Consider the following 19516-nt stretch of genomic DNA (forward strand, 5'->3'; position numbering starts at 1 on the left):
ACCTGACAGAAACCACCAAATGTAGTATGATAACATGATATCTAGCATCTAGCTGGACAATCTGGTGCAAAACTAAGAGGTTTAACATGATTCAAGTACTTTTGAGACATAACAACAAAAGGAGGGCAGAGATTCGATGACTCATTGGCCAGACACTGCACAGAAAAATGTCAAAACAGAGATGGGCTACTTTATCTTAGTGCTTGAGTTCAGTTTTCAACAAAAGCACTTTTTTGAGTCACAACATGCAAGAAAAATGTTTGGCGGCAAGCACATATAATATGGCACATGACGAGATGAGCTCAGGTGTAATTGTGGAAGTATTTCCTGTGGGATGACAGTATTTGTCAAGAACTAAGATGATAGGCTATTAAGATGAGTACAGTTATTTGAGAGACTCTAACAGAGAACTTTTGTGTCATGTGTCTTTAAGGGTCTTGAAGTTACAGGAAGAAGCCCATATCAACCCTCCGTAAGTTCCAGTCAAGAACAAAAGCCAGTGACTCAAGCTAAAGGCCATTTTCTTTAGGCCTCTTCATATACTGTAGATAAGTATCTAGTGTCATAGATGGACTGATACTGTTGGTTACTTGATCCACACACTAAATATAAAGTCTTAAATATTTTGTATTTATAGAATTTAAAAGACTATCTAAAGTTAGTTTGAATCCTCTATTTTTGATCCCATCGGAGACGTGCTGTACTTTCTATTTGTGAACTTGGCATGTCGATTCACTGCAGTCAATTCCTGTTTTGACATGTGACATAAAATAATATTTAAAAGGAAACATGAACAAAAAGAGAAAACAAAATACACTAAAAAGTACAAATACTTTAAAAGTAAATACTGATTGATTCATATATATATATATATATATATATATATACTGTATATGTCCTAGTGCGACCCCGCTTACACATGCGTGGACGTTATATTTTGGCTTCTCTATACACAACACATAATTCAAATTAGTTTAAACTGATTGATCTCAGTTAAGAAGACTCTGCACTGTCAGTATAGAGTTAAACTTTCGATGTACGTAGTCATGTGACAAAACAACATGGCGCCGATCACAGCAGAGTTTGTTTTTGGGAGAAACGCCAGAAAAACGACATCTGGTTGTCAGGGTTCAGCCACTTCTGTTGATTATGTTTTTATTGTCTTTGTGGCTGAACTCTGACACTCAAGTTTAGTGTCTTATCTAGTCTGTGTGAGAATGTATGGTTCACCCTTTTGGCATTGTCATGCATTCTCTTGTCTCGTTGTTTACTGGCACGAGTGCATTGCTCTTATGTCATCCTTGCGGCATGCACTCATGCCAATTGTTTGTGTCTGTCTCTTGCGACCTCGGGCGTGCTTCGCATTGTGCTCGCTTTGATCCGTTGTCATGTTGTGCCGCACTTCTGTCTTGGTGTCTGTTTATTTGTGGCCGAACCCTCGCACAAATGTCCTGTCTCATCTGTCGTTTGGCATGAGCGCATGTTGCCTTGTAGTCTCTGGCGATATGCGCTCGTGACATTCGTGTTTGCATCTGTGAGAACACGTGGCTTTGTTTTGTTTCCATATTGCCACATGTCTCTCAGTCTTACATCATACCCTGCCTCCTTGTCTGCTCATTATTATTATTAATTTGTTTCAACTGCCCCTTGTTAACCTGTTCGATTTCTTTCCCTATATTAGCTCCTTATGTATGCTGTCCTGTGCTGGATTGTTTCATTTCGCACCTGTCGTCATGTGCTCGTGTTTGCTGCCCAATCGGTTCAGTACTTCTTGTATTTATTCTAGTTTGGTTTTCTTTGTTTTCTTTTTCTCAATCGAGAGAGTTTTTATTATGTATGTTTTCTGTTTATTTAAACAAAAGCTCATTGTTTGCATATCTGCACTTGGGTCCTTCTCGCAACATCTCGAATCGTGACACTGGTAAGAAACTTTATTCAGTTTTTACGTTGAAACCTGTTACATTGAGTCCAAATATTAGAGTCTCTAGTTTCATCCGATAGGGCATTTAGGATTTATTGCGAAATGCCACGCTGCTTAACACAGTGTACACTAATGTGTACTTTAGCGCATTTTTTCCTTAGAAATCCTATATTTACTAATGGGTTCATCCAAAAGCTGACTAATGTTGCTTTCAGAGGCTTTATATGGAGTTAGGATGAAAATGAGGTGCATTTTGAGACCAGTGCAGACACACAGCACACTGGAGGTTAAGCCATTCACTCAGTAGGCAGCAAGGGAGCATCCTATAACTTTCCTATGTGGCTAAGTGCATTCACTCCTAAAATCCAACCAAAAGTTCAGTTTCAGGCTGTAGATGATGCAATGTCTGTAACATGTCAAAAACATGAATAACCAACACTCCTGGAAACATAATAAACAATTTGATTTAAAAAAAATGTGGGTTTCTATAGTTTGGTATTATTTAAAATTTCACAACTTAGTCCTGTTGTTCACATATCAATGACACATCAATTTTTAGGAAAACTATTTGCTCTAGAATTTTTTTTTTTGTTGTTTTTTGTTTTTTTGCATGTTTAATAGGTGCTACTAGTTACACATCTAAAAAAAAAAAATATTATTTATATTTTTAGTGTAGGAAAATCGAAAATAGCTCATTTATTTTCATTAAAACTGCCACTAAGCTATATAGAAAACCTATCTATCTATTTATAACAATACAGCCAATATACTGTACTTATTTATCTTATTTTGTTACTATACAAGTATTTGCTAAACTACAATAAAAAGGTTTATATCTTAATGTCCTCTGCCTTATGTTATATTTGGTAGGTTTTTGTTATATATATATATATATATATATATCACATTTTAGCCATACATAAACTTTAGTATTCATACTTCTTAGGCTTTGTCTGTCTATCTGCATGGGTGTTACCTGCTTCATTCCATTGTCTTGTATGTCACTGAGTCATGCTTGAAAACTGCCTCAAAGTGATTTGTAAACTTAGATAAAAGCTGCCATTTAAAAGAATCCCCATTACCGGTATTAAGTGTTTTCCAGCTCTAGAGAAGCAGCTCACTTTCTTGGTCGTGGTTCAAGAATGCTCAGCCTGAAGTGAGCTCTGACTGGACAGACCTGAAAGCTTTCACTCGCCCTGGAACACACACAAACACACATCCTATCTCTCCTGTCAACCCACAGGTTGGAGTGAGTCTTTTGAAGACACACTATAACCACAAACCCTGAAGGAAGAAGTTGGAGACAGGATTTGCCTGGATTTTTAAAGTCAGCAATTGACTTTGGATTTAGTTTTGGATACCAGTTTTATTTGATCACACTTTACATAACATGTATTATTGTATTATATTATCTCATTAGATTTTGCGAATATTCTGTGGAGATATTATAGTTACTCTACATTTTATGATTATAACATTGTAATGCCAAGTGACACATTTTGTTCTGAGATGTTGCAACTTTGTACACAGTGATGTAAGTTCACTTAAAAGGGTAGAAATACAGAAATCCTGATATTCTTGTGGACTATACAGCAGTGGCTATTCAAAATTATGCAGGTTTCACGGATCTGCGCTGCGCGTAAAAGCGAGTGGCTGAAATGCGCTCTCGTCCACCACTTCAACCCTGATCCTGGTGTGGAAAACGAGATCGTGGTCTTGGCAACCGGTGTTGACCAGTATCTCCAAGAGGTTTTCCATCACCTGGCGTTTAATAACGGCGATGATCTCGTCTCCGATGAGGATTTCAGGATGTTGTGTTTGGTTTTGGGGATCTCCATAAGCGCAGAGACGGAAAATGGCACAACGGAGCACAAGGACATTTGTTTCGGACTTCCTCGCATGCTTAACTTCAAAGAGTTCCATGCACGACTTTGTGGATTTTTCTCCATCAAAGCCCAGGAAGGACAGGCGACTGGACGACTGCCGGTTAGTGAGGAGACCGAACTCATCGAGCGTGAAATCAGACTCCGGTGTCCCCGCGTCCGGAGGAGAAAGTGTGTGAGTTTTGACCTGTCTAAAGATCATCAGACCCGGAGGAGGTCAGTGAGGAGATCTGGACAAACTCAGAATCTGGATTATTTAAAGAGTTCGGTTTTAGAGTCCATGAGAAACTCTGGTAAGAGCTTCATTTAAGGATTTATCCATTTATAACCTGTCGGGACAGGTGTACTACTGACTGACCTTTTCCATCCAAAAACTCATAGCCTAGGAAACATTTTATTTCCCCCTTTAAATTATAATTAATGAAGATTTATTCATGGGATTTATGGAAGTGTAATGTTTATGACATCATGAAATTGCATGTGTTTGATGTATTTCATACTATTAGTACTATTAAAATGACTAATCCTACTACTATAAATAATACTAATCACAATAAACTTAGATCAAGATTGTACCATGTTACATAGAATGTTAACTTAGAGCGATCATAGCAAAGTAAAATAATAATCAAATTATTAATATTTAAATGAATAATTTAATGATATGAAATAAAATATTTTATTCGACTGTATAATGTTTATGCCATCATGATGTTTGACGTATTTAATAATACTATTACAACTAATGCTACAAATAGGCCTAATAATAATTCCTTTTAAAAATTAACTTAATTATAGAAAAACCGTAATAATAATAAGTCAACAATTTAATATAGAAAGGAATTTAACTTAATTATAATAAATTAATATAACCAAACTAATGCCAAATCTTTATTTTAGTATTTTGTATGTTTCTAAATATATGATATTATTTATTATATATTACAAATAAATTAATACAACTACATTAATGCCAAATCTTTATTTTAGTCTTTTTTTATTTATTTTCAAAAATACATTTTTATTTTATTATATTATACAAGTAGCACTTTTACCTCACAGCAAGAAGGTCACCGGTTCGAGTCCCGGCTCAGCCTGGACCTTTCTGTCTGGAGTTAGCATGTTCTCCCTGTGTTTGCGTGAGTTTCTTCCAGATGCTCCAGTTCCCCCCACAGTCCAAAGACATGTAGGTCAAGTGAACTGAAGACTCTAAATTGCCTGTAGGTATAGGTGTCTGAGCTCTGTGAAGGACTGGCCACCTGTCCAGGGTGTTTCTCTGCCTTCGGCCAAAGACAGCCAGCTGGATAGGCTCCAGCACTACCTGTGACCCTCCATAGGATAAGTGGTTATAGAAAATGGATGGATGGATATACAGTATATTATCACAATTATTTTTTGAAAATAATTTCAAATCATTGATTAATAATTAATTTGTTTTTTTTTAAGGTGCTTTTTTAAAGTGTGTTTTTAAATAGTAAATTAGGTCATAACTGAATTTCTAATTGTCCTTTGTTTATTGCAGTGTTGGATATTAACCCTCAGAGGAGATGGCAGGACCAGATAGAGTTCGAGAACGGCAGTCTGAGAGAGCTGGTGGAGGACTTGCGTTCAGCTCTGCAGAGCAGCGATGCACGGTGCATTGCATTGGAGGTGGCGTTACGCAGAAAACATATGCCACCACAACACAATGCTGTAACCACACAAGAGAGACAAGACTACAGTGTTGTGGGCAAGGCAAAAACCAAACAACCCAAACATGTGGCATGGGACACCAGAAGGAGCACTAAAGACCTCCAACGAGAGCTGGAACTGATTCGATCATCTCGTGATGGACAACTTGAGGAAGCCATGAGGTTCAACCAAAGGTTAGAGGAAGAGTTGATGGCCGCCTTTGGAGAGCTCAACAGGATGCAGGAGGTGGTGGGCAGTGTCAGAAGAGAAAATGCTCGGATCAAGAAGAGGGCAGAGGAGGCGAGAGGGGCCCTGTCCGCAGGGATTGAGGGCGTTAGGGCCTTAGAAGACCAGGCCCAACAAGCTGACCTGCTTCGAGACAGAGTCCAGAATCTGGAAGTCCATCTGGAAAAGTTCAGGTAGATCTTTCATTTATTCACAGGTATAACTTCAGTCACACATATATTAATAACAGACTGATCTCACAGTAAATTCAGCGACAGAAGGTCGAAAGTTTTACTAATGATTTTGGTCTTTGCTTACTGAAATTTGAACCACTGCCCCTGGTGGCCGAAGCTGGAAGTGCTGTTAAACGTATAGACCCCGTTTCCACCTGGTATTAAGATGTGTTTCGGGTGATCCGATCACATGTTGTCAGCCCTAAATACAGGTCTAAACAGGATCTAAAACATTGTGATCAGATCACAAAACACACATACGAATGTGGTAAAAAATGCATGTGACCACATCGCATTTGAGGCGTAAATGCTAATCTATCCTGTATGAGTCCCGGCAGCAGTGAATCACCACCCCTCACCTGTCAATCAACAGTACACCGTTTTTTCTGTGCTTTCATTGTCTTTTCTGACTTTGCTGCACTTTAATATCATGTATTAACACACTGACATAGTGATTGATGGATGTTGTCATGAAATAGAGACCCTCCCCTCCAAATCTGAACACAAGTGTTCACAGGAGACACATTTAAGTGACCAGGTGTAAACAGCGATGTGTCTCACCTTACCACATGTGACTGGATCGCCCGAAACACGTTAATACCGGGTGGAAACTGAGTCATGGGCACATCTGAGCAGGCACAGGGTGGCACCAAAAGCAAGTTGTTTTTAGTTGTAAATGATGCAGTACAGTCAGCAATGCATATTTGATTAACCCTACCCCCTAACCTAAGCCCCAACCCTTAACCTAACCATCAGTGGAGTAAAAATGTACATTTAGATTTAAAATGCAACCTCAGAGTCACACTCACCATTGTTTACGTGAATGTGATTACTTCCTGGTTTTCACTGGACCAGAAACTGTGTCATGTTGTAAATACTGTGAGTCTTAATTACCAAGGACCATTATGTGGGTGTCCCCTGCACTTTGGGGCCCTGCATATACAACCTAATGCAGATCACAAAGGCGTTCCCAAACTTTGCACTACTATAAGATATTGGACTGCATTGATGCTCCATATAGGCATTTGGCTTCAGTTTGTGAATGATGAGTCAAGAATCAGAGGGAGGTTGTAAATAGATTAGAAAAGATATAACAGCTTTGTAGGGCATGGTGCAACATGTTTGATTTTCCCTTGACAGATGTAATAACCTGCCTTAATAACACAGGACTGCACAGTTTCCTGCAAACAGTTATTAGTCATTTGCTTTCAAATGTGATTATTACAGCAATCATCAAAAGCCTCTATTACAGCATTTTACTGTAACCTGAGTCTTACTATATTCTATTGCATGTCTTGCTTGCTATATCCTGGGAGGAAGGATATAAATTAAGTGTGTGTCCAGACACAAGTTTAAGCAGGTATATTGGACAGTCAAATCACAGTGAGTTGTACAGTCTCATTTTTGTTTCTCACACATTATCCCAGGGGCGGCGCCAGCAAATTTTGATTGCTGGTTCTGAAGAGGTGCTAAATCACTGACAGGGGGAGCTGAGCTTTGATCACTAAATATGTGCAAAACCCGGTGTGGCCAAGTGATTTTATTAATATAATTTTGCACATGGTGACAACAGAAGTGAAATCTCTAAGCTGCAGCCTCAATAAAACAGGCAACACACTTTCAGGGGTTTTTTCAGCTTTTTACAGTACTGTCTGAAGCACAGGTACAGCAAAACAGTGTAGCCTTATTGGGGGTCTGCGGACATGCTCCCCCCGGGAGAAACTTTTTGCAAAAACAGCACTAACGTATTTAATTCTGGTGACTTTAGGAGCAGCATTTTTACATTTTCACAAGTATATATCTTGTGTAGCAATTAATGTAACTACGGGCTACAAAGCATTGATAAAAGACTTATTCACACAGCACATCCAGCACTACAATGTGGGCCGCCATCTTGATTGTTTTGGGTTGAATGGATCACATGACTGCATAGCATGATAAAAAAAAAAATACGTCATCATTTTCAGATATCTGACGTCTTCCCCATCCACACTACAACACAAAGACAGCATTTTCAAATGTATCCACTTGGGAGAGCGTTTTCGAAAAGCTCAGTTTTTGCGGTCAAAAACGCTGTCTCAGTGTGGACAGAAGGCCAAAATGTAGAGAAAAAGATGCATTTTCAAACGAAAACGTATTAGTGTGGACGTGGCCTTAATCTCCAAAGAACCATATATGCAATTTAAGAACCCTTTAAAGCAAGAAAAAAAAAGGCTGCTCGATAAAAAGAGTACTGATAAAAATCTAAGGTCCTACAAAGAACCATTGAAGAAACTTTTTATTTTTAATAGTTGTATAAGTATGATAAACTAATAAACTTAAGATGTATATTGTTAGAACCAGTGTCCTGCACACAAAGTGGCCAGATGCTATTGCTTTTATAATAATCTCCCATTAATCCTGCAATCAATCAAGTAAATTGATGGCTTTCAGTAGATGTTTAGCAGATTAATGACTGGGTTTATATTTCATTATTTCAGACTGTCTGTGTGGTGATGTAATGCTAATTTCCTCACCTGGAAAGGCATGTTGAAACCTGCAAGATTCCTCGCAACAACAAAAAATCCACATAGTTTGCAGGGACAATATTCAAACTTGTTCATGCATCATCCCCTTTTAGCCATGTAATCATCAGGGTTTAATTCCAAGGTCTTGATTTACCTGGTATAAATTAATATTTGGTCATATTACAGTAATGGTGTATTATTCTTGGTTGTATATAGGGCTCAGTGCACCTGCAGAGAGCTGAATATGAAAACAACAGAGATACTTGTAGAGCCACGTGGGTCTGGATTTCCTTCCCCCACTGGTCACGATGACGCGATTATCAGAAGAGGTATGGAGATTATAAACATGGGTTTGTTTAGTTAGCTTTGATAGTTAGCCTCTGCTGGTAGATGCCGTAACTACCTGCATGATCTCATCACGTTATTATCCCTATAATTTTGCAAAATTATTTTTACGTGGATCGTTGTACGTATCACGGCGGTTTCTTGGTCAAATAAACACTAGAAGTGCTACAATAACAATGACTTATTCACCTTTACACAAATCACGAGTAAAACAGTAGTTTACTAGTTCATAAGCACATACTTTTCGCCCTGTTCCTCATACAATGCAATCTTATGACATCAAAACACTTTTATGGTAGTGCATGACTTGTAAGGTGATACATTTTAACGTTTGCGTTACATAACCAACTACATTTAAAAGCTTGTTTAAGAGTGTGTAAAAGATGAGGCGAGGAGCAGTTTTTCCTTCTTCAGGTGAGGCTTTATTTTCCGCTCTTGGCGACACCACTTTACAGTTTACCTTCACACACTAAACTGACACTAACACACACAGCTTTCATAAATAAACTTTCACTACTAGAAAAATCCTTGCTCTGGCTCGGCTCTGTCGTATCCAGTCTCTTTCGACTGAGTGTTGTGTCGCTCTATTTATGCCGCTCTCCCCGTGCTCACTGAAATTAGAGACAGGTGTTAGACATAATTTAGCTCAGGTGTAAGCGCCCTTACCGCTTTCTCTCTCCGGAGAGATGCTTGACCACGCCCCCGCTGCCACATATCCCCACCGCCCGACTCAGGCCGGGGCGGCATCCGGCCTGCCTACCACTCCCCCCCCATTCCTGGAAAGGAAGTTGGCGACAGCCATCTGCGCCCCCGGTCTGTGGACCACCTTGAACTTAAACGGCTGAAGAGCCAGATACCAACGGGTGATCCGGGCGTTAGTATCTTTCATGCAGTGGAGCCACTGGAGTGGGGCGTGATCCGAGCAGAGGGTGAAGGCCCGACCCAGCAGGTAGTATCGGAGAGTGAGGACCGCCCACTTGATGGCGAGACACTCCTTTTCCACGGTGCTGTACTTAGTTTCCCTTAACGAGAGCTTACGGCTAATGTACAGCACCGGGTGCTCCTCCCCCTCCACCACCTGCGAGAGTACAGCCCCCAGCCCCCTGTCTGAAGCATCTGTCTGTAAAACAAAAGGGAGAGAGAAGTCAGGTGAATGTAACAGCGGCCCCCCGCAAAGTGCGGCTTTAACTTGCGTGAACGCCCGTTGACACTGCTCCGTCCACTGGACCAGATCTGGAGCTCCCTTTTTAGTGAGATCAGTCAGCGGGCTGGTGACGTCTGAATAATTAGGCACGAACCTTCTATAATAGCCAGCCAGCCCCAGGAACTGTCTCACCCCCTTTTTGGTCTTGGGTCTCGGGCAGGTCGCAATCGCCGCTGTCTTGTCAATTTGGGGACGCACCTGCCCGTGGCCCAAGTGGAACCCCAGATACCGTACCTCCACCCGCCCAATCGCGCACTTCTTCGGGTTCGCTATGAGTCCCGCTCGGCGCAGCGATCTCGGAACCGCCCTCAGATGTTGCATATGCCGCTGCCAATCATTGCTATAAACGATGATGTCATCTAAATAGGCAGCGGCGTAAGCTGAATGCGGCCTGAGGATTCGGTCCATGAGACGCTGAAACGTAGCCGGGGCTCCAAACAAACCGAACGGAAGTGTCACAAATTGGTGTAATCCAAACGGTGTGGAGAAGGCGGTTTTCTGACGGGAAATTGGTGTCAAGGGGATCTGCCAATAACCCTTTGTCAAATCCAGTGTCGAATAAAAACGAGCAGTGCCCAACTGATCAAGCAACTCATCAACGCGAGGCATTGGATATGCATCAAATTTAGACACCGCGTTGACTTTCCTGTAATCCACACAGAATCGCACAGACCCGTCGCTCTTAGGCACTAGAACAACTGGACTGGACCAATCGCTGTGGGATTCTTCTATTACCCCTATATCAAGCATCGCATCCAATTCTTCCCGAACAATTTTCTTTTTGTGTTCGGGTAGTCGATAGGGGCGGCTACGTACCACCACCCCCAGCTCGGTCTCAATGTGGTGATGGATGAGGTTTGTACATCCCGGTAGAGGGGAGAACACATCTGCAAACTCCTGTTGCAACTTAGCAACCTCCGCGAGTTGGCTCGGTGAGAGGTGGTCTCCGCAAGTGACTGGGGTGAACTGTTTATGTTTTGAACTCACCTCCGGTCCGAGCTCCGCCTTCTCGGGAACCACCGTAGCCAACGTCACGGGGACCGCCTCCCTCCACAATTTTAGGAGATTTGAGGTGGTATATTTGACGTGCGTCCCCTCTATCGGTTCGTTTAACCTCATAATCGAGATCTCCCACTCGTCGTGTGACCTCAAAGGGTCCTTGCCACTTGGCGAGTAATTTAGAGCTCGATGTGGGAAGCAATACAAGCACTTTATCTCCCGGTGCAAATTCCCTTAGCTGAGTTCCCCTGTCATACAGTCGGCGCTGTCGTTCTTGAGCTTGGAGCAAATTCTCCTGTGTTAGTTGCCCCAAGGTGTGGAGTTTTGCTCTAAGATCAAGAACGTACTGAATTTCATTTTTACTGTTTGAAGGTCCTTCCTCCCAGGCCTCTCGCATTACATCAAGCACGCCACGTGGGCGTCGCCCATACAGCAGCTCGAATGGGGAGAAGCCAGTGGAGGCTTGCGGGACCTCTCGTACTGCAAATAACAGGGGGTCGAGCCATTTATCCCAATTTCTAGAATCATCGTGCACAAACTTACGAATTATGTTTTTGAGGGTTTTATTAAATCGTTCCACCAGGCCATCCATTTGAGGATGGTATACACTGGTGCGAATCGATTTAATATTTAATAACTCGTACAGTTCGCGTAGTGTTCGTGACATAAATGTTGTGCCTTGATCGGTGAGGATTTCTTTCGGAATCCCCACCCGGGAGATTATTTTGAAGAGTGCCTCCGCAACACTGCGTGCTGAGATGTTGCGAAGAGGCACTGCTTCCGGATATCGCGTTGCATAGTCCACTAGGACCAATACAAAGCGATGTCCGCGTGCTGACCGTTCTAATGGTCCGACGAGGTCCATTCCAATTCTCTCAAAGGGGACCTCGACCAGAGGGAGAGGGCGCAATGGCGCTTTTGGGGTGGCCGGTGGGTTAACCAGCTGGCATTCGCGGCATGCCGCACACCACCTGCGGACATCGCCGCCAATGCCCGGCCAATAGAAATGGGCTATTAGACGGTTCAGTGTTTTCCTTTCTCCTAGATGACCTGCCATGGGATTATAATCAAAAGTTGGGTTGTATCCTCTTTGGTCCGAGTGTCCTGTGTCACTCGATACAACCGCTCATTTATAATTGCAAAATAGGGGTATGAAAGTGCAATGTCAGGTTGGAGTCGTTGACCATCGATGACTCTCACTTGGTCAAAGGCGTGTTTGAGGGTTTCGTCTCACGACTGCTCCAAAGGGAAATCCCCGTCAGGGAATTCCCTGAGAAGGGGAGGGGCTGCAGCCTCTCCCCCCTCTCGTCATCTTGACGTGGAGCTGTCGAGGACGGCCCCGGCTCCGCCTCCCTTGCCAGAGCATCACACATCACACATCTCCCTATTTTCACACAGGACCCATCCGCGCAAATTCCCTTTAATAAAACTCTAAAATCAGGCCAATCAGTCCCCAAAATCAGCGGATGGGTGAGGCGGGAACTAACCGCAGCCTCCACTCTATGCTTTTTCCCCCGAAATTTAATTGTCAGGGTCACCACCGGATACTTGTGAATATCCCTGTGTACACACTTCACCTTCACCGTTTTGGATGTGACCAATGCCTCGGGTTGAACCAGGCGTTGGTGGATAGTGGTTTGATTACACCCGGTATCCACCAACGCTTGGTGAGTACCCCCCTTGACACTTACCGGTATCCGGTACGCTCCGGCCCGGTCGGGGGCAGCCTGTGGGAGGTCAGAGACCCGCACCACCATCCCCAGCTCCATCAGAGGGCACTGATCTCGGAAGTGGCTCGGGTCTCCGCACCTCCAGCAGTCCGGCCCAGGCGCTACGCCCACACTTGCGTCGGCGGGCGCCCCCCCCTGAGGGGGAGAGCGGCGGGGCATTGGAGTAGGGGAAGGTGTTGCCTCCCACACCCGGGGAACTGGTCTCAGGGGCTGAGTTCCTCCTCGTCTGCGTGGGGCAGGAACGGGACCTGGAGAGACAGCAGATGAGAGAGAGAGAGGGGAGGGGGAAGAAACAGAGGGAGGAGAGAAAACGTAGGAGGGATCTTCCGCCCTCGGGATCGCCGCCATGTGGTCCTCCGCAAGTCGGATGGCTTCCTCCAATGACGCCGGGCGGTGGCACTGGACCCACTCCGTCCCTTTTGGCAGTCAAACTATAAACTGTTCCAGTACCACCTGGTCGATAATTCCCTGGACGTCGCGATCCCCCGCTAGCAGCCATCTTCAGCAGGCGTCACGGAGCCGCTGGGCAAAGGCAAACGGGCGGTCGGAGCTTTCCAACTTCAAGCTCCGGAAGAGTTGACGACTTTCCTCCGGAGTGTGACCAACCCGTTGCAAGATGGCTCTTTTTAGATCTCCGTAGGCCAGGAGGCTCGACGCTGGCAGTTGTTGAGCCGCGAGCTGGGCTTCCCCGGACAATAGTGGGATCAATCGGGCTGCCCATTGGCCGAGCGGCCAGCCCCAGATCTCGGCGGTCCGCTCAAACAAATCCAGGAAGGCCTCGGGGTTGTCCGCCGCCCCCATTTTCTGTAATGCTGGCGGGGGTAATGGCGTGGGTGTGTCCGGGGTCGCGGCTGAGGATGCCCCCTGGCCGAGGAGGCTCCGGATCGCCTGCTGGTCCTCGGCTTGAGCATGCATGAGCTCGACAAACCGGCGGTCTTGATCTTGTCGGAGCTCAAGCAGCGTTTGTTGGTTGTTCTGATGTAGGCTGGCGAGGGCTTGGAGGATCTCCGCCAACTGGGAGGACTCTACGGGACGACCTCCATCCATCTTCGACCCAAACTTCAATCCCGGGTTTCGGCACCAGTGTAAAAGATGAGGCGAGGAGCAGTTTTTCCTTCTTCAGGTGAGGCTTTATTTTCCGCTCTTGGCGACACCACTTTACAGTTTACCTTCACACACTAAACTGACACTAACACACACAGCTTTCATAAATAAACTTTCACTACTAGAAAAATCCTTGCTCTGGCTCGGCTCTGTCGTATCCAGTCTCTCTCGACTGAGTGTTGTGTCACTCTATTTATGCCGCTCTCCCCGTGCTCACTGAAATTAGAGACAGGTGTTAGACATAATTTAGCTCAGGTGTAAGCGCCCTTACCGCTTTCTCTCTCCGGAGAGATGCTTGACCACGCCCCCGCTGCCACAGAGTGATTAAAAAAAATTGTGCAGTAGTTCAACTGATTGAGCGTTGCACTCACGACCAGGGTACGAGTCCTAAAGAGCATGTGAGTCGACATTTCACCTCGGAACTGCCGTGATACGTGTAAGGAACCACGCAGTATCATTTTGCAAAAATGTCGACACAATCACATAATTTTCTGGTGGTAACTACACCATTTTGCCAGCAAAAGGCATGTTTCTCCATTGACGGCCATTTAAAAGTAGCTATGTATTCTGATGAAAACTATTTTTGCAAATAACTTATAAGTAAAAAACAAATTTATTGTATCATAGTAGATGTTTCAACAGGACCAGGTTTTTTGGAGGGCTCTTAACTGTGTGAAATAGACTTGTTTGATCAAGGGGTTCTAAATAATAGAGCTGTTCATGTTGTAGTCCATAACCTAGAAGAGAATTAGCATTTTTGATCCATGGGTTCACTCTTGATTTTCCTATGGGTTTTTATGATGGCAGTTTTGGATTTATAAGTAAAATAGTGGCTGTGGTAAACAGTACTTGAAGATACTTGGAGGTTTTGTCCTACAACACAAATAACACACAGTTATACCCCAAACATGAATTTTAAAGCCATCATGTGTTTTAAAAAAGTTTGTTGCTAACAAGTTGCTAAATAAGGACAGTTTTCAGTTTCGTCAGGTACGTCCACTCACATGCTTGTGGTAGTTGCAGTCCTTATTTTTGCAACTTGTTAGCAACATAAAAAAAATAAATAATTTATCATTTAGTGTGACAAAACGTCCAAGTAACGGACAAAGTAAAGGTTACCACAGACTTTATTTTACTTAAATCTCCAAAACTGCCCCAAGCTATAGGAAAATCCTGAGGCAACCCATGGCGAATTAGCCTTCCGGCCTCAATTTGAGGTCATGGCAGAACAGCTCTTCATTAGTTTAGTATTAGAACAATTGGGATGAGGCAGTATTGACAGTGGTCATGTGACAATTATGTGGTCATGTGACATCACTTTACAGAAGAGGGCCTGCAGAGGTCAGTAGAGGGTCGGGCTGCTTCTGATGAGGAAGAGGAGGAAAGAGGGGTGGATGAAGGACAGTGCTGCCTCCTGGAGGTGAAACGGTTGATCAACAGATTGCACAGCTGTGCCAGAGGGTGAATATATATATATATATATATTTCTTTTTTTTTTTTTTTTTTGTCACAAACATACATTTTCATGTTTGTGATCATCCGACAGTTTCATGTGCTTGTGCTCTCCTACAGGTGTCAGAAAACTGCTATCTGTCAGTGGCTCGTCTCTCAGACTTCAGCCCACAACAGAGAACTCCAAGGATCTTCTGGAATGAGAGAAACCAAAAGACAAGTGTGGATTCCTCGAGCAGATGAAAAGGCAAACAAACCTGTAAAGGTAAGAGCTGAAAAAGAAACTAATGGGCGCCTACACCACCATAAAATCTAATCTCTCTTCTTTAACACCATCTGTCCTCTCTGTCTCATCCTGCAAATACAGCAGAAAGAGGAGGACCATTTAAGACCAGAAGTTCAGATGGTGGAGACAGAGAAACGGCCTCTGCTGGAGGAGAGACTCACTGATGCACTCACTTTACTACTGCAACTACAAGATAAGGTAAGAGTTAAAGGAATAGTTCACCCAAACAATTACAGTTCTGTCATAATTTACTCACTCTTATGTTGTTCCAAACCTGTATGACTTTCTTATGCGGAACACAAAGTGACTCACTTTAAAACCTTAAAGGACACAAAAGTGTCATAAAAGTAGTCCATGTGACTAATGTGTCATATTTAAGTCTTCTGAAGGCATTCGGTTTGGTGAGAAAAGACTCGAAATTCATTCGAGTCATCGAAGTCACAAATCTTAATGTCCACTGCGCATTCATGTACGCTATGAGAGAAGCTCATTCACAGTGAGAACCTGCGTCCTTTAGTGCTAAAAACAAACTCAGATCTCGCATGAAAACTCATCCTGTGAATGAGCTTTTCTCATAGAGCTCATGAACATGCAACAATGTCAAGATTTCAGCTGAAAAATTACTTAAATTTCAAGTTGTTTCTCACCAAAACCTATTAAATGCAGAAGACTTGAAATATTAGCTACATTTTAAAGTCTGCACAAATGAGAGTTAGGAAGCACAAGTGTTAACGCAGCCGAAGACATATCGACTGACCATGTTTTGCTACTTGCTAATGCTAGTCAGTGGTAGATGGTATATAATTTAGGAGGAAGGGACATTCTTATTCTAGAGAACATTATATTAAATTTGTGTACACCAATGAAAACAAAAAGAGTCTTCAATATTTTTCCCAGAAGAGACTGTAAATATTAAAAGTTTATCTCACTGTTAAAAGTGGTAATGTACAATTGTTACCATAAGGATATTTCTACCTGATCTTACCCTTAAAATTTGTTTTGTTGGTGTAACCTAAAACCAGTTCATTTAGACTTTACCACATGAAGCACATTTTTAGATAAACATTTTTTCCCAGTGCTGCTTAAAGTTCTTCTAGTCAACTTTTAAGAGTACACTAACATACAGATGACTGCTAAGCTAACAGACATAGACTCAAAGCCACACTCCTGTTTTGATTTCATGAAGTCTTTAATAAGGTACACATCTACATAAAAAGATCACTGATAAACGATTGCTGTAATAAAGAAATATTCAATACACTTTGGGAATGAGTATGTCCACACTCTCACCTTGTGGTTTAAACTATATAATGCACTTTTCCTTCAATAACAAGTCTGTTTTGACCCTCATAGAGAGTCTCTCGCAAAGTCTTGGGGAAAATTCTAATCAACACGCTAGAGCTGTGTACCAGAAAAGGCCACGGTAAGTTCCTTTCCCTTCTATTCATTTAGACTTTTCCGAAAATCCTGGATAACACACTCATCCCTTCTTTTTCCTATAGAAAGCACCCCAGTTTTCATGGTAGTGGACACACTGTGCCAGCAGCTCATTTCCAGTCACCTCCTAGATGGAGAGGAGGTCAGCATAGGGGCGCGACCTCCTGTGACCCCAGGTCAACGAAATACGTCCAACACCCACATGATGTCCTGCTGAGAGCATCACAGATGTCCCATCACTGACAAAGGTCATAACTTAAACTGTTCTTTGGGGCAGAGAACATAATTAGTCTAACACTATGGTGTGTCTGCACTCAACAACTTAAGGAAAACATTTCCATGCAATTTAATCAAATTTTTTCATCAAAAACGAATATATTTGAATGAATTTGATCGTCATTTTGTACAAACTTAAATTCATTTTGTCACATATACTAGACATAGTCATTATTTTAATTACATTGAGGCAACTTTATACCACTTCTGTTTTTTGTTAAAAATGTGTTTTGTTGTAAGTGTAACAAGCTGTGAGCTTGTAGTCTCTGCAATAGGGAACGATATCTTGCCGATGAGTCTTAATTCAAGCTTTCCAACCAGGCATGCAGGGTCTTTAACATCCAACGCACAAACCACAATGACGGTGACACTCAACAATCATATTTTTGGAAACAGATGGATTCACATGACACAAAACCCAAAGGGACAGCAAACACAACACCACCAGTGCAAATACTGCAATAAAAAGCAAATATTAAGACATTTTCAGTTTTTACTCAAACTTACACAAAATAATATTTAAAGGTGCAATATGTAACAATTTTCTTTTTTTTTTTGCCAATGTTTGAACGGCTTGTAACGCAACTTAAAATATGAGTCCTTCCCAGACTTCCTAGGTTGCCTATTAAAGCCTGTAGACTGATTTTCATGTGAAGGGAGCGGGTCGCTTTTGCCAGGAAAATCCAAAGGATGTGACTTATGCGCGCTCCCGAGAGCCTTGCCTCAGACAGTAATAGTTTCTCTTCTGCTATTCAACAGCGACAACAAACTGCAACACTAGGTAACATTATCTTAGAGATGGAATCCAGCAAACGTCCAGCTCCCAGCACAACACCGACTCCTACACAAACTCAGAGTAAGCAAAAAAAACAAAACAAAAAAAAAAAACATTTATCTACTGAATCCAGTCTAGCTAAGCAGAAACATGATCATGGTCAAGTGAAAACTGGAATGAACACCGACAGGGCATTTGATTCCTGGAGGGACCTTCATTCAGTTTTGGGGATCAAAACCGACCCTGAATTGGCATTCTTCTTATTAGACAGGTAAGCTTGCATAACTGCAAAGCATGTGAAATATAGTGCCATGAGGATTGATCTGTGTAATTTTAGCTGACTTGATCTTGACTGCTAATGCTGATGAATTGCAAGCTACCTTGCTTCGTAACTTTCAAGTAATTTCAACGATCTTCTCTTTATATTAAAAGTCAGGTATACGGGATAAATTTAAGCAAATATGCTGGTTTCTTATTCGTAGTACAACATATGACATACAAAACATACAATAGTGCAACATAACTGAAGTGCAACAGTAAACTGTCTGGTATAGTTCGGTAGTATGTAGCTGTATGTGTGTAGCAGTATGCTATGTTAGCTGATAAGTAGTTTTCGTTTAGTCTCAAAGTCTGTAGTAAAACAATCATAACTGTGTAATTTTAATTATGCTACCTCATCTGTCAGCATGATGCTGGTGGATCACGTTCAGTCTCTTTGTACATTACGTCATTGTTTTGGTCGATGCTCGCTTGCGTCCGTATGGAGTGTGTGCACGAGCGTGAGCATGAGCAACAGGTAGCTGGCTGCAGTTCACTTAACGGCCACAAGTGTCATTAATAACAAGGGTTTCTGAATCTTACATACTGCACCTTTAAGTTGTCCAAACGCAAATGGATTAAGTGAACTTCCATTTTACAAATTTAAATTTACTGCACACTATGAAATTAGGTTGTGACCAAATTCAAGAATTGTGTTTCATTAGATTTAATTAAATTCAACAAGAAACAAATTAATTTGAGTGTGTGTTTGTTTTTGTACATACTGTATAAGTCTGCATCAGATATGATGTGTTCTCATGGCACTTAATTTGTTTAAATATTTATGTTATTATTTGATATATTTGATAAGCTAAAAGCAATTCTATTTTATTTTATACTTGTACAGCACATTGGTCAACTACTGTTTTAAATTGTGCTTTATAAATAGACTTGACATTGACAATTTTGTACAAAACTAATAAATATATATTTATTCCAAAATGATTCCAATATTCATATTTTACATCTTGTCAAATGATTCAGCTTGCAATGTGAATGTGTCACTGATATTTGTGGAATTGTCACAGTAACTTATCTGTGATGTTATTTTGTGTCACATTTCCATTCCTCACTGTTACAATGTGTCAATGTGTAGGCTCATTGTCAAGACAATGCATTTCCTTATGAAAGTCTCACAGACAAGGCACAC

The 19516-nt window shown here is 42.1% G+C and overlaps 1 protein-coding gene across 3 annotated transcripts; it reads left to right on the top strand.

The window, feature by feature from the left end:
* Positions 1–3091: 3091 nt before the first annotated feature.
* Positions 3092–19311, top strand: LOC127426082 (EF-hand and coiled-coil domain-containing protein 1-like). 3 transcript variants are annotated; one of them, XM_051672591.1, is made up of 9 exons: positions 3092–4097; positions 5327–5894; positions 8657–8769; positions 15148–15283; positions 15395–15539; positions 15642–15758; positions 16914–16983; positions 17063–17245; positions 18033–19311. In XM_051672591.1, exons 1-8 carry the CDS (start codon positions 3533–3535, stop codon positions 17212–17214), a joined length of 1866 nt encoding a protein of 621 aa, XP_051528551.1. In that variant the 5' UTR covers positions 3092–3532; the 3' UTR covers positions 17215–17245; positions 18033–19311. The 3 variants fall into 3 exon arrangements, with proteins under 3 accessions (XP_051528551.1, XP_051528550.1, XP_051528552.1); XM_051672590.1 differs by having other exon boundaries at positions 3093–4097; positions 17063–19311; XM_051672592.1 differs by having other exon boundaries at positions 3094–3977; positions 17063–19311.
* The last annotated feature ends 205 nt before the right edge of the window (positions 19312–19516 follow it).

Source organism: Myxocyprinus asiaticus, chromosome 35, assembly GCF_019703515.2.
Source record: "Myxocyprinus asiaticus isolate MX2 ecotype Aquarium Trade chromosome 35, UBuf_Myxa_2, whole genome shotgun sequence".
NCBI lineage: Eukaryota > Metazoa > Chordata > Actinopteri > Cypriniformes > Catostomidae > Myxocyprinus > Myxocyprinus asiaticus.

Coding starts and splice junctions, on each gene's coding strand:
- LOC127426082 (XM_051672591.1), top strand. CDS start 3,533: ATGCAGGTTTCACGGATCTGCGCTGCGCGTAAAAGCGAGTGGCTGAAA. Junction 8,770..15,147: donor TGACGCGATTATCAGAAGAG/GTATGGAGATTA, acceptor ATCACTTTACAG/AAGAGGGCCTGCAGAGGTCA. Junction 15,759..16,913: donor TACTGCAACTACAAGATAAG/GTAAGAGTTAAA, acceptor TGACCCTCATAG/AGAGTCTCTCGCAAAGTCTT.